This window comes from Mustela nivalis (genome assembly GCF_964662115.1).
Source record: "Mustela nivalis genome assembly, chromosome: 11".
In the NCBI taxonomy this organism is placed as follows: domain Eukaryota; kingdom Metazoa; phylum Chordata; class Mammalia; order Carnivora; family Mustelidae; genus Mustela; species Mustela nivalis.
This window is the reverse complement of record NC_139030.1, coordinates 53,110,871-53,128,626: the sequence shown is the minus strand read 5'-3', so window position 1 is coordinate 53,128,626 and position 17,756 is coordinate 53,110,871. Positions and strand designations below refer to the sequence as shown.

The 17,756-nt window shown below is 35.1% G+C and overlaps 1 protein-coding gene across 5 annotated transcripts in view; it reads left to right on the top strand.

Moving 5' to 3' along the window:
* SCN2A (sodium voltage-gated channel alpha subunit 2) overlaps positions 1-17,756 on the top strand; it is a 140,003-nt gene that overhangs the window by 66,567 nt on the left and 55,680 nt on the right. For all 5 annotated transcript variants that reach the window (XM_082691194.1, XM_082691195.1, XM_082691197.1 and 2 more), the window contains 9 exons: positions 1,056-1,145; positions 2,078-2,206; positions 2,781-2,872; positions 3,750-4,022; positions 6,630-6,693; positions 8,212-8,353; positions 8,493-8,699; positions 10,048-10,335; positions 15,157-15,504. In XM_082691194.1, coding sequence (XP_082547320.1) covers positions 1,056-1,145; positions 2,078-2,206; positions 2,781-2,872; positions 3,750-4,022; positions 6,630-6,693; positions 8,212-8,353; positions 8,493-8,699; positions 10,048-10,335; positions 15,157-15,504 — 1,633 coding nt within the window. The remainder of the gene's footprint in view (positions 1-1,055; positions 1,146-2,077; positions 2,207-2,780; positions 2,873-3,749; positions 4,023-6,629; positions 6,694-8,211; positions 8,354-8,492; positions 8,700-10,047; positions 10,336-15,156; positions 15,505-17,756) is intronic.

Here is a 17,756-nt window from a genome sequence, read left to right as displayed (position 1 = left end):
TAGTTGACGGTACTAAAATCATATTACTATTTTGTTTTGTGTAAGTAATGTGAAAACTTATAACAAAAATTAAGAGTAAGAATGGCTATGAACAGCGCCTACTCAAATTCTGGGATTTTTATCATTGTGTCTAAGTTTACATTGCTAAAGATTGTCATCTTACATAATTGCAACTGAATCTTTCTTGTGCTTTTTCTTAACTATGAAAGTCACTTTAATTATCTGACTACCCAATATTTTCTCAGTTTTTGTTGTTTTTTCAGTATAAAGGAAAGTGAAGGGTATTGGCTGTGTCTACAAAGCCAAAGTAAGAAACAGTGACACAACCAGATGTTTGTTATAAGGAATGTTCTCTATGATTCAGGAAGGCAATTTATTGAGCATCTTTTCTTTACCAGGCACATGAAGTGCAGGAGTTTTTGTTTATTTTAACTAATTTGATCCTCACAGCAATCTTGTGAAATGGTTATTTTTTCTCACTTTTATAGTAAATTGAACCAAGTTTTAGGTACATTAGTAAATAATTTCACCACAGTTATAAACCCAAGAAATGCCATCACTAATAACAGTCTTCTTTTTATACTATTCAAATTTTTATGAGAAATTACTGTATATTATACACTCCATACAAAAAGGATCATATTAAAATCACTTTGCCAGAATGATCCTTAGAATGGAATTATAATGCATTTAAGTAATCACTTAAATTCTTTTGTAGAGTTTTTGTCATAGTTTACAGACATGCTGAACTTGCAGTTCAGTTGTTGAGGTAAATCTGTCATTTAAAAAACTTAAATTGATAAATTATTTACCAGTGAGCCTCTCTCTTTATATTTAATTATTAAGAAATACCTAAATGGCCTCAGAATATTTGAAGGCTTGGCCTGACATGGCCTAAATGTGTGGCTGTTGAATTACAGAAATGGAAAAGATGGACTCAAGAATAAAATAATAAGGGCATAAAAATTCTAAGCTTCATGGTGTAAAAGGCATGGTGGGGCATAAAAGTGAGATTTTTCCACTGTGTTTTGTCTTCCTTGACAATACTCTTCTACTTTATTCAATGTGCTCATTATGTGCACTATTCTCACCAACTGTGTATTTATGACCATGAGTAACCCTCCAGACTGGACAAAGAATGTGGAGTAAGTAGAAAATGAAAAATGTTTTTCAATATTGTCATCCCTTTCATTTCAAATTTACAATCTTGAGACCCTGTCACTTTCTTTAGCAAATCATACTAGCTGCTCTAAACCAGACAAGTTTAAACAGTGATTCAGGATTATTTCAACCACTAATTTCCCATAGGACAAAGCTTGCAGTGGCTCACTCATTAGCTGAAATTACTGCACCTGTTTGCCAATGTTTGTAGCCCTTTATCTTCCTTGCGAGTCTCTTATACATTTGAATATTATCAGTAATTACTAATATCCAGTGATAAAAGTTATACCTAATTTGTATGCTCCTTTTCTCATGGTTATAACCTTTCTTTTCTTTTTTTCTTTTAAGATTTACTTATATATTTTAGAGAGCGGAAGTGGGAGAGGGGCAGAGGGAGAGAGAATCCTTAAGCTTACTCCCCAATGAGCCTGACAAAGGGATTGATCTTATAGCCCTGAGATCATGACCTGAGCTGAAATCAAGAGGTTAACCAGTTGAGCCACCCAAGTGCCCTGGCTATCATCTTTCTGTGTTATTATTATATATTTCATGGCTCTTAATGATACATATTTTATTAAACACAATGCTACAGTAATTTGGAGGTTAATACCTATTTATTTAAATCAGGCCGAAAGCCAGTGTATGTCAGGTAATATCATCATATGGAATCATATTATTTGGGCCTTCAAATTAGTTAATGTAGCAAATACAATACTTACTTACTTAGAGTCAATGAGAATCTCTTTCAGAATGTAATATTTCTTCTGCCTTAAACTCTTCCTAAGCTTACATCATAGGGAGACTAGTATAGACCCACATGGAAGAGTCTAATTTTTGTTTGTTAAGTTTCCTTTAAGACAGGTACATGTCAATTACCTACTAGTTCTTTAATGTGGACTTGGCTATTTCCTCTCAGGTACACCTTTACAGGAATTTATACTTTTGAATCACTTATAAAAATACTCGCAAGGGGCTTTTGTTTAGAAGATTTCACATTTCTGCGGGATCCATGGAATTGGTTGGATTTCACAGTCATTACTTTTGCGTAAGTATCTTCATACATTTTCCATCCTGGAATAATAAGTCACTGGTGGGAGCCTATGCTGTATTTCTCCTCAGTGGCCTCCCTTGACAGATCAAGCATTTTTCTTAGTTATCATGTGAACGTAGAATGTTTTTCTTCTAATCAAATGATGCACTGTGGAGAGATTAAGGATCTAGTAGTAAATTGTCTAATTTGGATTCAATTAGCACTGTAAAGTAGTAAAATAAAGTTTCCCAAGTAACATAGACTAAGATTGAAGACAATGCCATTTTTCTCTTAATTGGGAAATCTGATGGCAACGCTCATTGAACTTGAAAAGGTCTTGATGAAAGACCAACATAGACTTAGATTTCCCTAAATTCTGAATAACTCTGATTTAATTCTACAGGTATGTAACAGAATTTGTAAACCTAGGCAATGTTTCAGCTCTTCGAACTTTCAGAGTCTTGAGAGCTTTGAAAACTATTTCTGTAATTCCAGGTAAGAAGAAACTGGTATAAGGTGGTAGGCCCCTTATATCTCCAACTGTTTCTTGTGTTTTGTTATTGTGTTGTGTGTGAACTCCCTATTACAGATATGTGACAGAGTTTGTGGACCTGGGCAATGTCTCAGCGTTGAGAACATTCAGAGTTCTCCGAGCACTGAAAACAATTTCAGTCATTCCAGGTGAGAGCTAGGTTAAACACCGAGGCTGACTTTACTGCATTGGTGTTACAATCACAGCTTTTGTGCATAAGCCTTTTGCTTGTCACACTTTGCAAAGAAATATGTAAAAAAGCAAGAATCAAGACATCATATTTTGGATGGGTTTGATTCTTTGCTTTTACTTCTTGCTTTCTTTGAAACTGTTCTAAATCAGCCTTTGAGTTTAACAGGTCTTTGCATGAGGCATTTGCAGTAACAGGCTACATGGTTTGCATCCTGTAACATCAAGCTTTCCGCATAGAAGCTAAAGAATGAGGCGTTCAGACTGATGCAAATTTGGCCGTTTAGGTCGAAAACTGGTGATGTTCTTATCTGCAGATAAATGAAAGAGCAAGAGATAGCATGAGTGCTGCATGGGGCTCAGTTTTCAGATGTCTTCCTTTTTTAACCCATACTCAAGCTTGCAGAAATCACAAATATATAACTTCATAGTCCATTGACTTTAAGATTTCTTACTACTCTATTCATACAGATTTTTCTAAAATCAATAAGAGGTTAAGGAGTAAGACATCTGCAAATAAAAGCAAAATATTTACACAAGGTTGATGTTTAAGCATGAATAACAGAATCATTTCTTTTGCTCTAAGGGGTATTTGGAAATACACTTTTGGTTCATTGCCATTCACAGTTTTTCTAACGAACGTTCAAGTTCTGCTTTCATTCATTTTCACCAGCTACAGGCTTTTCATGAAAATGTTATTCAGTCACAAACATTAAACTAATATTTTTGGCATTCTGCATGACATCTTTATTTTCCAGGACAAGCTCATGATGTTTTTGTTGATAACATAGCTGTTGAATAGTATATCGACATCCCTCCCTCTGATTTCATTCATAGGCCTGAAGACCATTGTGGGGGCCCTGATCCAGTCGGTGAAGAAGCTCTCTGATGTAATGATTCTGACTGTGTTCTGTCTGAGCGTGTTTGCACTAATAGGACTACAGCTGTTTATGGGCAACCTGCGGAATAAATGTTTGCAATGGCCCCCAGATAATTCTTCCTTTGAAATAAACATCACTTCCTTCTTTAATAACTCATTGGATGGGAACGGTACCACTTTCAATAGGACAGTGAGCATGTTTAACTGGGATGACTATATTGAGGATAAAAGTAAGATATACTCTTTTAACCATTAAGTTGCTTAGTCCTTTAGTTAAAGAAATACATATAGTGGAAATTGTCTCAATTTTAATGTAAACTAAATGACTTAACCAATTTAAGATAACACGTGATACAGAAATCAAATGATATTTATGATATGATAATGATATTTTACTCCTTTTTCCTTACTTATCAATCAGTATAATAAAAGTTATCATTTAAAGATGTGTTATCTTTTCCTAAACCAGTGTTGAAAGCAATACCATTTTATTTGGTATTTGATAAGCATTGATCAAGAAGGAGTTTTCAGTCATGTAGTAAATAAATCTGTAATTTGAACTATTCAGTGTATTATGCTGAAGCGCATTTTTAAGAAGACTGGGAAAATAAGTTGGCCTTATTTGGTTGACTCATGATAAGTATTGAGTGCATATGATCTATCTGGAAATAGAGAAATCACTCACCAATTATGGAAATCTATGTTTGTGTATCATCAGGAAGTTAAGCAACCACAGTCCAGCCATTCACTTATTGGTGATTAGAAAGTGTAAACTCAAACCCAACCTTTGTTATTGTAATTTATCCCTTTGGTGTCAGTCATTGTTTTAGAGTTGTTTATTAGTTAGTTTGATTTTATTTAGGAATGGACATCAGTATAAATGGATGATGCCATATACTTCAGTATAATTTCTTAACACTGAAGCCAGCCTCACTGCCATTTGGATGTCCAAGTGTTTCCGTCTCCGTGCTTTAGCTAGCCAACTCCCATTGGTCTTTTGATTATCAGTATTCTACTGGAATACTTACTCTAAGGTATCCTTCATGGCTTTTGGAACCATATGAAATTTCATCCCTTCTCAAATTATGTAATGTTTTAAGAGTTAATATTCCTATGAAGATTTCTATGACAGGGATTAAGATTCATTGAATAAATAGTTTTAAAAAAATATGTTATTTATGGGGTTTCCTACTTATTAATATTATAATAACAGCACAGTGACAATATTTCCACATAAATCTTTTCTCTATTTCTGATTATTTCCTTCAGATAAATTTCTATTAATAGAATTTGGTGGTGGGGGTGTCAATGGGTTTAACCAGATTAGGGCTATGGAGATGAGTATCAGATTGCTCTCAAGAAAGATCATATACCACTATATACTCCCTACAGAACTGGTCATCTTACTGAACTCTCCTTAATATTGACTATTATTGTATTTTAAAATCTTTTGGTAGAAAGAAAAATGAACTGTTCCTTAATTATTATTGCAGTAGAATTTTTAAACTCATGTTTATTAGTATCATTAACAAGTTACATATTTCATATAATGTGAATTATCTGTTGATTTTTTTACCCATTATTTCACCAAGTGATAGTAAATTTTGGAGAATTCATATGAATTCTTTAATTTATCAAGCATGTTAACATTTTGTTCTTTTCTGGCAAATATATTTAACTTGTTTTTCATCTTACTGCTTTTTTTTAATGCTTAACTGATTTTCATATTTAGGCAATATAGTCATCAAAATTATTTTTATTTTTCTCTATTTAAGTTTAGAAAATGCTTCTTAATTCAGATATCATAAAGATATTCCCTTAGATATTGTACATATAAAGGAACCACCTATATATCCTATATAAAAACACTTATACATTCTTTGTATTATATTAATAGACTTGTGTTTAAATTTTCACTCTTTAAAAATCTAGAAATATTTTTTGGCATATATTGTGATGTAAGGATCTAAAACTTTTTGCAAAACTCCAGCCCAGATTTCCCTGCATAATATATTAGGGAATTCCTTCAATATAGTCTTTAAGCAGTCTTAAAAACCATTACAATAATTTTTCGTGTGGTATATGTATGTGTTTTAATGTGTTTAATGTGTGTTTTTGTATGTGAATATGTATGTTTATGAATGTGTATGTGTATGTTTTTTGAGATCATCTTTGCAACTTATTGAAGTTATATACAAGATTTCCTAAGAATAGAAATTAGATATACTTAGAAAATTATATATCTTCAAAGAAATAAGTTTATCCTATTCCTTTGAAAGACAGTAATCAAGCCAAAATCCCAAACAATACTTATTTAGAGCATTATAAAAGAGAAAGACTTAACCCCACTTTTCACAGGAAATTAGGTAAAATTGGTAGGGAAAAAAGTCTGAATCTATTTTGAGTCCATGCAAAAAAGTACTTATAAAGTAAAATTTTACTTGCATGGAAGCAATTTGAAGCAACAAGCCTTCCCTTTCTCTCACTTTTTGTGCCAAACAGCCTTAATTTGGCAATTCTTTTTTTGAAGTATCCCAAGCCATTTGAGTTTATATTTGCAATAAATGCTGATAAGAGAATGCTATAATAGCTATTCTTTCCCCAAAATATTCTTTTTAAAACAAATTTTCTAAGCACTTGTTTAAATAAAAATTTTATATTTTGATATTTGTTTAGTATTCGGTTATTAACATATTTTCATTTAGCCATATGCATATTTATTATTTTATCCATTTCATTATGGTTGAAAAATTATGACGTTTATTACTTGAACACAATGGCTGAAGTGTTTTGAGCACTTTTTTAATGATTCTTTCTATTCCTCACTCTTTAAATAGGTCACTTTTATTTTTTGGAGGGGCAAAATGATGCTCTGCTTTGTGGCAACAGCTCAGATGCAGGGTAAGTGATGTTTCATATTGAGTTTCAGGCCACACTGCTCCATTGGCCCCCAAAACTTGCCACATCCCACCCATCCAACCCTCCCTCACTCCTCATTCAGAGCCCTCCATAAATTCCACTTCACGCTGATTCTCAAAATAGCTGAAATAAGTGTGGATTCTCACCTCCTTCACACACTCATATGTGGCAATTGTTTTTCCGTATTAGGTCACAGCTAATCTTCCAAATTAGTTCAATGGAAAATAGAAAAGCAGTACATATGTATTAGAAGATTAGGTTAATGGAATTCATAAGCATGTACTTTTGTAAGTGTGATATTTTATATATGCTAATGTGGTCTCCATGGCTTCAAATGTAAGATCTCTGAAGATAATGTCAGTATCTGAGTCATGGTGAGTATATGTCGAGCATATTTTAGCAAAGTGCTTAAGAGCACAGGCTGCAAAGTTTGCATGGACTCTACAAAATAACACTCCCTCCCCTTGCCTTAGTTTCCTCCAGTGACAAATGGGTATAATAATAGAGTTGCTGTGAGGATTAAATGGATTAGCAGATATGTAGCTATAACAGCACTCAATAATGCTTTTGATTATTATGATTGACATGTGAACTTTGTTATGAAGAAGTATTGGCACTAGGAGCTAAAGCCTAGGAAAATTCAGAGAAATAATTACCTTTTCCTGTTTGACAAGAATTTAGAACCATAGAAGAAGTTTAGTGTTCTTCAGTGGAAGATGGTGTTGTGGACATTAATAACTAATCCCTGTAGCAGAATTTCCAGTGGTAACAGACTTTCCATTTAGTTCATCTGATAAATATTGTGCTGCCTTTTTCTCCAAATCCCAGTGATTAAGTTGAGCAGGCTAATTTTAATTCCTTGTCTGTACCATACTAAATGCTTTACATAGAATATCTTATTCAACGCTTGTGTATTTGTAAGGCAGGTTCTGTTATTAGCCCTTTCTCACATATGAGATGCCTGAAGATTAGCAAAGTTAGGAAACTTAACTCAAGATCATGCATCCCAGGAGTGTCAGGCACAATATTGGGGCCAGGTTTGACTTGATCATTAAAGTCATAGCTATGAAGTCTTCACTGTGCAGAGACATTCCCTCCTCTCCATGTGCTCCTATCCATCCTTCCATCACCCCTCTTCTCTACTGCCACACACACACTCGGCATCTAGATATCTTCAGTGAAAATCAGTTTTTTTCCCCTGTTGACTTATTCTTCTATTCATTTTAGAAGTCTCCAAAGATATTAATCATGGTAGGTTACTTTTATATGGAGACATAATAAATATAATGACAATTATGAATCACAGAGAAATCCACAAATAGACCTAATATATTCTGTTATTATGTAAATCAGTCCACATAGTGTTGGGTTAAGTGATGGGTATGGTGAGAGAAATCCGTTTTCCCTACTGTCATATAAAGTAGACATTAGAATCTGTAGAAACAGGGAAGTCACCCAGCAGACTTGCAGTACTGACTTTTTCTTTTAATCTAATTACAGCCAATGTCCAGAAGGATACATCTGTGTTAAGGCTGGTAGAAACCCCAACTATGGCTATACAAGCTTTGACACCTTTAGTTGGGCCTTCTTGTCCTTATTTCGTCTCATGACTCAAGACTTCTGGGAAAACCTTTACCAACTGGTGAGAACAGATAAAAAGATTCTTTTGGAAGCATGAAATACTGAGATCAAGGGAATTGCTGTAAAATACTGTATTACTAGGAGTGTGAGCTTTTAGCATCTATATAAAATTTAATAAAAGATCTCTTGTATTTTTACAGACACTACGTGCTGCTGGGAAAACATATATGATATTTTTTGTACTGGTTATTTTCTTGGGCTCATTCTACCTTATAAATTTAATCCTGGCTGTGGTGGCCATGGCCTATGAGGAACAGAATCAGGCAACTCTTGAGGAAGCCGAACAGAAAGAAGCTGAATTTCAACAGATGCTTGAACAGTTAAAAAAGCAACAAGAAGAAGCTCAGGTATTGTTAGCAAGAGCATAGAGCTCTTGTGTTTGTTGATTCAATGCTCTGACCACACTGAGGTCAGGGCATTTACCACATAAAACCAGCAGTGGATAACAGTAACATTTGAAACATGTCATATGTGTTTGGTGTTAAGAGCATGTTAGATTTTTAGGTTATTATTTTATGTTGATGGTTAACTGTCAATGCTGATGGCATCAAAACATGGAGAGTTAGAATTGCTTTATTGACTTTTTTTTCCCTCCCTTGTGACTCCTCATTTATCAGGCTCACAAAGTATTTAGACCTATATGCCCTCAATTGAAGTATTTTCTTAATGCTCTGAGGAAGAGGAATTTGTTATAGTTGCTTCTTCATTAGTGTCAGTAGAGGTGGGAAAGGTCAGAGAACCAGATTCAAACTGAGATTATTTCCTGGAACCTGGAAGAGTGAGGACCTATTTAATATTTATTTTTTATTTGAAGGGTATTTAATACAAGTTTATGGGTCGCTTAAAGAAAATCCTGGTGTGTAAATGTAGGAAATCACTACATTCTCTGCCTCCTATCCTATAAAAATAATTTAATTTGGATTTGATAAGACTTCAAAATAATACAAGAATTGCTCTAATTTTATTTGCTCGACTTCATGGCATTAACTAATCCAAGTGTCTATTTTTGGCTTCTCTTGGATCTTGACTGCAGTTCCCTTTTAATACTGAGTATCCTAAATATTTAATAAAGGTCAGATAGATAAGATATACTGGGGTAAAAGCAACTAGATAGAATATAATAGCTTTCCCCAAACTGCACTTTAATAATTTAGAAATTTATTCAGATGCCATGATCTGGGATTCATATATATATATATGTTCTGTAATATATTTTTGATGTATATTTCTTAGTGAAATACCCCCACTTAAGTCATAGACAGAAGTTTATCAAACTAAAATACTTAATTGAATAAAATTCAATAACTTAGGCTGGCACTAAAAATTTATTGTCAAGTAGATGTGTGATGGATCAGGTTAAAATAGGGAACTTTAATTCTTAAATTCTTTCCTTCTTCATACAGTGATTAAGTCATGGAAAATTTGTTATGATATTTGAATGTCTTGCTCATATTGTTGAATAATTAGAGAGCAGAGTGAGAAGCCAGAGCTTTAAAGTTTCCATCAAAGTCACATGTATCATCTTCCATGTGTCTTTTGAATGTAACTCTTTAATTGATTTAATGACAACGCATCGTTTTCCAAAATATGGACCAGAATGGAGAACTGCTTCTCAAGGTCCTATTCATGGTACTGAAGATGATTAACTAGTAAACAGGGAGAGAGTTTTTCAAGGTTTTCCTTGTGCGCTTCCAGGCGGCGGCTGCAGCCGCATCTGCGGAATCAAGAGAGTTCAGTGGTGCCGGCGGGATAGGAGTTTTCTCAGAGAGTTCTTCAGTAGCATCAAAGTTGAGCTCCAAGAGTGAAAAAGAGCTGAAAAACAGAAGGAAGAAAAAGAAGCAGAAAGAGCAGTCTGGAGAAGAAGAGAAGGAAGATGGGGTCCGCAAATCCGAATCCGAAGATAGCATAAGAAAAAAAGGTTTCCGTTTTTCCCTAGAGGGAAGCAGGTTGACATATGAAAAGAGGTTCTCTTCTCCACATCAGGTAAAGATATTCTTAGCTTACATACATTGCATTTTCACAACAGACCATTTTTTAAAGGTACAAACTTTGGTATTTTTACCAAATTTTAAGAATTTGGAAGAAATAAAACCACCTTCTACATGGATGGCACAGTACATTCAGAACTGTAATGATCATCAATATGGTGTTTATCACCTCAGAGAATTTGTGAGTTTTGCAACTTTTTGAAATCCCAAGAAAGTGTTTTTAGAGCCTAGACCCCACTGAATGGTTTTGAGGTTTTGTGGAAGGCTCAAACATCTCAGGGCAATTTTCCACATGAGAAATTATCAGCAGATGGTTCCCATCCCTTTTTAGCTACACTACTGTGCCGGGTCCCAGTGGCTATGGGTTTTCTGAGTGGCAGGTTCCTAGAAGTGAACGATGTATTCTTCCAGACCATCTGTGTAGTTGTTCCCATTCACATACAAACTTCATTGGAAGAATCTTTCTTCAGACGCTTGTTTCAAAGGAGACTGACGCAAAATTTTTCTAGAAGTGTAGCCAAAATTCTTAGGTGGAAATGCGCTAAGGATTATTTATGACACTAAATAAATAGTGGTGCTTAATTGCACTTGATTATCTGTCTCATGTTTAATGTAGGATTTGTGCTGAAAAGATAGCCTGATTATATGGTATAGTAAATGTTCACTGGATGCCTGTGGCTTACGTACCAACACAAGCTGTTGAGACTTTGAAATTTAGGATCCTTAAATTTTGCAATTACCAAGAGAATGACCAGAAATACAGTTTCTCAGATGACAGCGTCACTTAGTATGATTCAGTAATCATAACAATGAGAACAACACTGATAGCAATGATAATGGCTAACACTTACATAGTCCTTTGCATCTTCCAGTATAAACTCAGCCTACAGCCCCAAGTGGGTACTATAATTATCATCCCCAGTCTACAGATGTGAGAACAGGAGGGCTGTATTCTTTGTCAAGTGCTTGTTTTATCCTTGGTATTCTTGTTACATTATCATAATTAATGCTAACATTAGAATTGTATTCACTATTTATTAGGCCCAGTGAAGTTGAATAATTGACCAATGCCATAGAGTTATTAAGGCTGAGGTGGTATTCAAATTGGGTGTGACACTGAAACTTTCCACTTCAGCAGCCTGACTAGAAAAAATGTTTTAAAAAACAGATAAAGAAACTTACATTTTGAATTCCCTAAAAATATACATATATTTAGGGTTATACTTACTCTTCATAAACTCTGTGGTATATACAGTCTCACAATCTCATATTAAATATGTGTAAAATTTTCGTAAGTCAATTCAATTCATTCTAAGTCCAAATAACATTATGAGATAGGATAGATTAAAAGATTAGTGGTGTTGGATTTGCATTTAAAATAGAATTTGGAAAAAAAAAAATAAATAAAATAAAATAAAATAGAATTTGGTTTTAATTCTACATTTTATACCTATTCTCATTCATGTTGTTGTCATCATCATTTTGATTTAATTAGTGGAGACATTAATCTTAATAAATGTGAGTTTCTTAAAAATCAGATCCCCTTTTTATAGCATTGGTCATGTTGAAAAGGAAGGAAAAGAAGAAGGGAGGGAGGGAGCGGAGAAGGAAGGTGAGTTACTAGAGAGATAAAAAGGCCTAAATTTCTTTTTTTCATCTCCTTTAATTTTTTATTTTTTATAAACATATATTTTTATCCCCAGGGGTACAGGTCTGTGAATCACCAGGTTTACACACTTCACAGCACTCACCAAAGCACATACCCTCCCCAATGTCCATAATCCCACCCCCTTCTCCCAAACCCCCTCCCCCCAGCAACCCTCAGTTGTTTTGTGAGATTAAGAGTCACTTATGGTTTGTCTCCCTCCCAATCCCATCTTGTTTCATATATTTTAAAAGAGGGAAAACTTTCCTTTTATCTGATAAATAGATGAATAGCTACGAAGATGGAGAGGGAGAAAGAAAGAGGATGGGGAGAGATGGAGAGTGGGAGGAAGATGGGAGAAAGAAAAGAGAGAATCCTGAATTTATATTAATCCCACTTTCCAAGTCCCTGGAAGTCATACAGAAAATATTAAGGAAGCTAGATGTTCTTAAGGTAATGAAAGACCCAATGATAGGTTTTTTTGAGAGTCTAAGACCCCAAAGTATTAAAGACTATCATTTTGTGGTGACATGATGTAAAGGCAGTTGTGTTGATAACCATTTCTAGTTACACATTGAAAAAATATATATACAATGTAGGCTTCAACTGCAAGATTATAATTTTCTCAGTAAAGTAGGTGGATTGTATGAAATATTTCTTAGACTTCAGTTTGACTTGTTCATGTGGGAGATGGGAGAGAAGGAAGTCAAGAGTACAATCTCTAATCAAATCTCAAGACAATCTGGGTGTTTATTTATTTTATTTTATTTTTAAGATTTATTTTAGAGAGAGAGCATGTGCAAATGGGGAGAGGGGCAGAGGGAGAAGGAGAGAGAGAATCCCAAGGAGACTCTGTGCTGGGTGCAGAACCTGATGCAGGGCTTAATCCCAGGACCGTGAGATCATGACCTCAGCCAAAACCAAGAATTGGACATTCAATCTATTGAGCTACCTAGCTGTCCCTGAGTATTTTATTCTGAAGTTATAGTCAACCTTCTTAAGTCATTAGATATAGTCAACCTTTTTAGGTTATTATTTCACTTCCTGTTTATAATAAAGCAGGAGTTTCGGGTTTTTTTAGGGATTCATTTGTTATGGAAGATTTTTCGTATTGGCCATCCTTTATTTGTGGTGCAGCATTTGATTGTTATGGATTAGATAATTAATGCAAACAACAGAAGCTAATGTTAACAGATGGGGCACAATCGTTTTTCATACAGCTGTCTCATGTAAGCTGTGCTCTATGGCATAATTCACCTTTGAACTCAGAGAGAAATCTTGTGTGCAATTTTATAACCTATTTCCCTCCAAACCCTTCTATTGGCTCTAATTAAGTAGAGTACTTGTAGTTAAAATATAAACTCCTACTAATAGTGATACGTATAGTTTCTACCTTATTTCTTTCTTCCAAGCATATCTTGTCTGACTTTTTGAGCTGATAGCCAGTATGTCACAAATCCTGTAACTCTCATGTTTTTATAGCTTATTCAAAGCCCCTTGTGAAAAGAGAGAAAAGAGGTGAAGGAAATTGGGTAGTAGTCTAAGAGAGACATAAAAATAAATTACTTATGTGGAAAACAGTAAAGGAAAAGAAGGAATCTTACTAGTTGGTAATAAAATGAAAAAACAGGAACAGGAAAAGAAGAAAGGATGTCTTCTGAGGGAGCAGATCAGCCTCTTTAAATGTCCTTCCTTCTGTAATTAATGAATAAGATTCCATAACACAAGATAGTGTTTAAAGCTTATAAATGTTTTACAGATGTTTATAGACATTTTTGAGAAAAATTATTTTTTAGCTAAAAAGAAAATTAAAAGCATACTTTTTGGTCAGGAAATATAAAAAATATATAGGTACAAAATAATTTTAGTTAGCTTTAAATCCTTTGGAGAGAAAAAGATCAAACTAACAACATTTAAATGATTAAATTAGTATTCTTTCCATTAATAATCCTAGAATCCAACTCTAGCCAGCTTAAATAAAGATAACTGATTAGATTTGATAAATATGTCAGTAGCTTTAGGTACTGACTCAAACATGTTACTATGGCCAAACATTTCTCCATATTTTAAGCCTTAGTTCCTCCAATACAGTGGCAAGATGCTACTGCAACTTCAAGCTTATATTCCATATTCTTAGCAACCCCAATTGAAAATGCACCTCTTTCTCAACAATTGTGAAAGCAATAAGTGGCTGCCAATGGACCAATCAGGGTCCCCTGCATAGCTTTAAACGGTTCTCGATGGCCTGAGGGCCGGGCCTGGTCACAGTCTTGACTGAGGATCATTTGTCAAGGATAATCAGGGTACTGTTGAAAGAAGGAGGAGGAATGGATATTGGACAAGCAAGAAAGTGTTTATTACTATAGTGAAATTATAAAAGTAGACTATTAATAATCAGGAAGTGATTGTGTTCAATGCTACAATGCTTAAGAATCAAGGAAAACTGCACGGTAGCAGTGACAATGTAGCTGTTTAGTAATCTGTGTAATCATTGTGACCAAATACTCGGTGAAAACCAGGTTTTTGTGAATATGGTCTTTTCAAATTTCTTGAGAGACAGAAGAGTGAAAATCATGGAATGAATCATACAGTTCTCTCAGCTTGATTTATTTAATTTATTCATGAACACATTGTAAAATATGCAAAGGGAAGGGGAGAAGCTGCTCCTTGTACTATAATTAAACAGACCTACTAGCAAGATTGATTTTATTTTCCTCTGTGGTGAGATCTGCATCAGGGTGTGGTCACTAGTGGGCTCTTACTGGCTATATTTTTGGTTTCAAAGGATCTGAATGTAGGTGTTTGTGTAGTTGCTTTTCATTGGCATGTTAAATGAGATTAACTTCTAGAATAGAGTCTAGCAAAAAAATCTGTTTTATGTGCCAGTAATGGGACAAAATAATGTTGAGGGGTACTTGCAACTATCTTAAGGCATGTGTAAAATAGAGAATATGATAGAAAATTAAAAATGAAGGAAGGGAGAAAAAGGTAAAGCAAAACCAATGGGGTGAACCTGGTAGAGTGTGCCAGAACAACACCAGCAGTTACCACAGGAGCCCATGGTTCCAACTTGTCCTGCGACTTACTCTCTGACATGAGTCACGTCTCACATGTTTGGGGATGACTGCTCTTAATTCATCCATGTTTTGTTTGCTTTCTTATTATTCATAGTCTTTGTTGAGCATCCGTGGCTCCCTTTTCTCTCCAAGACGCAACAGTAGGGCGAGCCTTTTCAGTTTCAGAGGCCGAACAAAGGATATTGGCTCTGAGAATGACTTTGCCGATGATGAGCACAGCACCTTTGAGGACAATGACAGCCGGAGAGACTCTCTGTTTGTGCCACACAGACATGGAGAGCGCCGTCACAGCAATGTCAGCCAGGCCAGCCGTGCCTCCAGGGTACTACCCATTCTGCCGGTGAACGGAAAGATGCACAGTGCGGTGGATTGCAATGGAGTGGTCTCACTGGTCGGGGGCCCTTCTGCCCTCACATCTCCGGCTGGACAGCTCCTTCCTGAGGTGAGGCCAATGAAAACTGCCACTGTTGGGAAGGGACCTGTGGCTGCTGCAGCAGTGTTTTTTGATTTCCATATCCAGGAATTTTGTGAGGTCTTTTGTTGGGGTTAGTTGAGTCCAGCTGTGACCTCACTTTGTCAAATTGTTCTATTTAGATGTTTCTACAAATTAATTAAAAATATAGGTTGCCTCTCACAGAATCTAATTAGAAATATTCATCATTATACAGGAAAAAGAAAAGGATATCCTTAAAGGCCTAGGGGTATGAAACTTGTCAAAAAGCACAGCAACAATTTATCAAACATAATGTTTAATTAATATCATTGAATGAAATGCAAGAAATGATAAAAAAGATTCTAATTACCACTGTTCCACTGAAAAGAGAATTTGATACTTCTGCTTGAAGTAGATACTATTACTAAAGACATCTAAATCCTGCCATGTACTGTTCTTTTTCTTTGCAGGTCAGAATGCTGTAACATTTTCAGCACCCACTCATTTTTAGCCAGCCATTGTACCTTTGTGTGATAAAGAAGTCACTCAAAGTACCTGGTAGGGTTATGTATTGCAATTTTTAGAGAAGATTTCAATTTTTATATTACTATCATGATTTCTTTTTGTACACAAAGACGCTGTAAATCAAGCATATAAAAAAGAGTTTCAACTAAATAGCAGACACCTATAAGAATATATTATTGTTATTTTCCTTTGTAAAACATGAGGTGCTTTTTAACTTTGGTATTAAATAAGATTTTATTGCCCGACATAAAAATATTCCAGCAATGTCATTAGGTTGTATTTTACAGCTTTCCAAATCATATTGTAATCTTCTTTGAATGATTTTTCTAAAACAAGGCCATATATTAAAGCTGGAGAAGCTCTTTCAGCCACATTAAAATCATATGTAGTCAGCTTTCAGTCACCTAAAAGAGAAATTTCTTACCCCTTACCTAGGTTATAGAAATAGCCATTGATTACTTTTTTCCCATGGCCTCTCCCCACCACTTTCTCCCAAAGCAGTGTCCAAGTACCTGGAGTCAGATAAATAGTGAAAAAAGTAGAACTTTGTAGTGAAGGACCAGAAAGAAGGCAGAAGGAATATCAACTTCTCTGTTAAAATAATCATGCCTACCAATGTACCAGACACCGCCCAGAACACTTTACATGTGTTTTAGTTCATTAAGTCCATTTAGTTCATGAAGTATGATAGGTACTAATATTATTCCTATTTTAAAGAGGAGGAAGCTGAGGTCTGCACATGGTGGAACTAAGATTTTACCCCTGGTGTGCTAGCTACTAAAACTATATTCTACCCAAACTGCAATATAGTCTTTCATTGAATTTTTTTTAACTTTCTTAAATGGAAAGTAAGCAAATGGCTAAGGAAGCAAACATTTTAATATTTAACCCAGTGTTTCTCAAAATTTACTCATCCTCAGACTACTTACATCAGAATTTCCTGGGATACTTCTTAAAAATGGAAATTCCTCATTTCCCTCTTCCTCCAGCCCCTGGCAGTCACCATTCTGCTCTCTGTTTCTGTGAGTTTGATGGCCAAAGGATAGAAAATTTCTATTAAGCAAGATAAATAAGGGCCGGAGATTTATATAACATAATTCCCATAGCTAACGATATTGCATTGTGTTCTTAAAATTTGCTAAGATGGTAGATTTTATGTGAAGTGTTCTCATCACAAACCATAACAGCAACAACAACAGTAAAAAGGGGGATGAGAGGAAACTTTGGAAGGTGATGGAGATGTTTGTGGCCTTGATAGTGGTGATAGTTCACAAGTGTATACCCACTGAATTGTGTATATGTAGAGCTTTTTGCATGTCAGTCATTCCTCAATAAAGTGGTTTAAAGAGAAAAAATAGAAATTCCTGGGCCAATCAAGACTTACTCACACCACAAGACTGAAGAGAACAAAGTCTGGGAAACTCCTTCCTTGATGATTCTTAACCAGGATAAAGTATGAGCATCACTGATCTTGATATACGGTAAACAAATAAAACAAATCCTCAATTTCCTTACATAAATACAAGGAGTATCTCAGAAACTAGAATTTATCAGTAATTACCATAAAACTCCTGCCCCATCAGAAAGGATAGGACACCTCTCTGAAGACAAATGGGAGCCCATTTGAAGCCAAGCTTAGTGAGGTCCTTTTATTTTCCACTCCATCGTGTCCATTCTGCAATCACGCAGCCAGGCACTCAGAGGCAGGGTACTGAGCCAAAGGTGCAGGCAAAGGA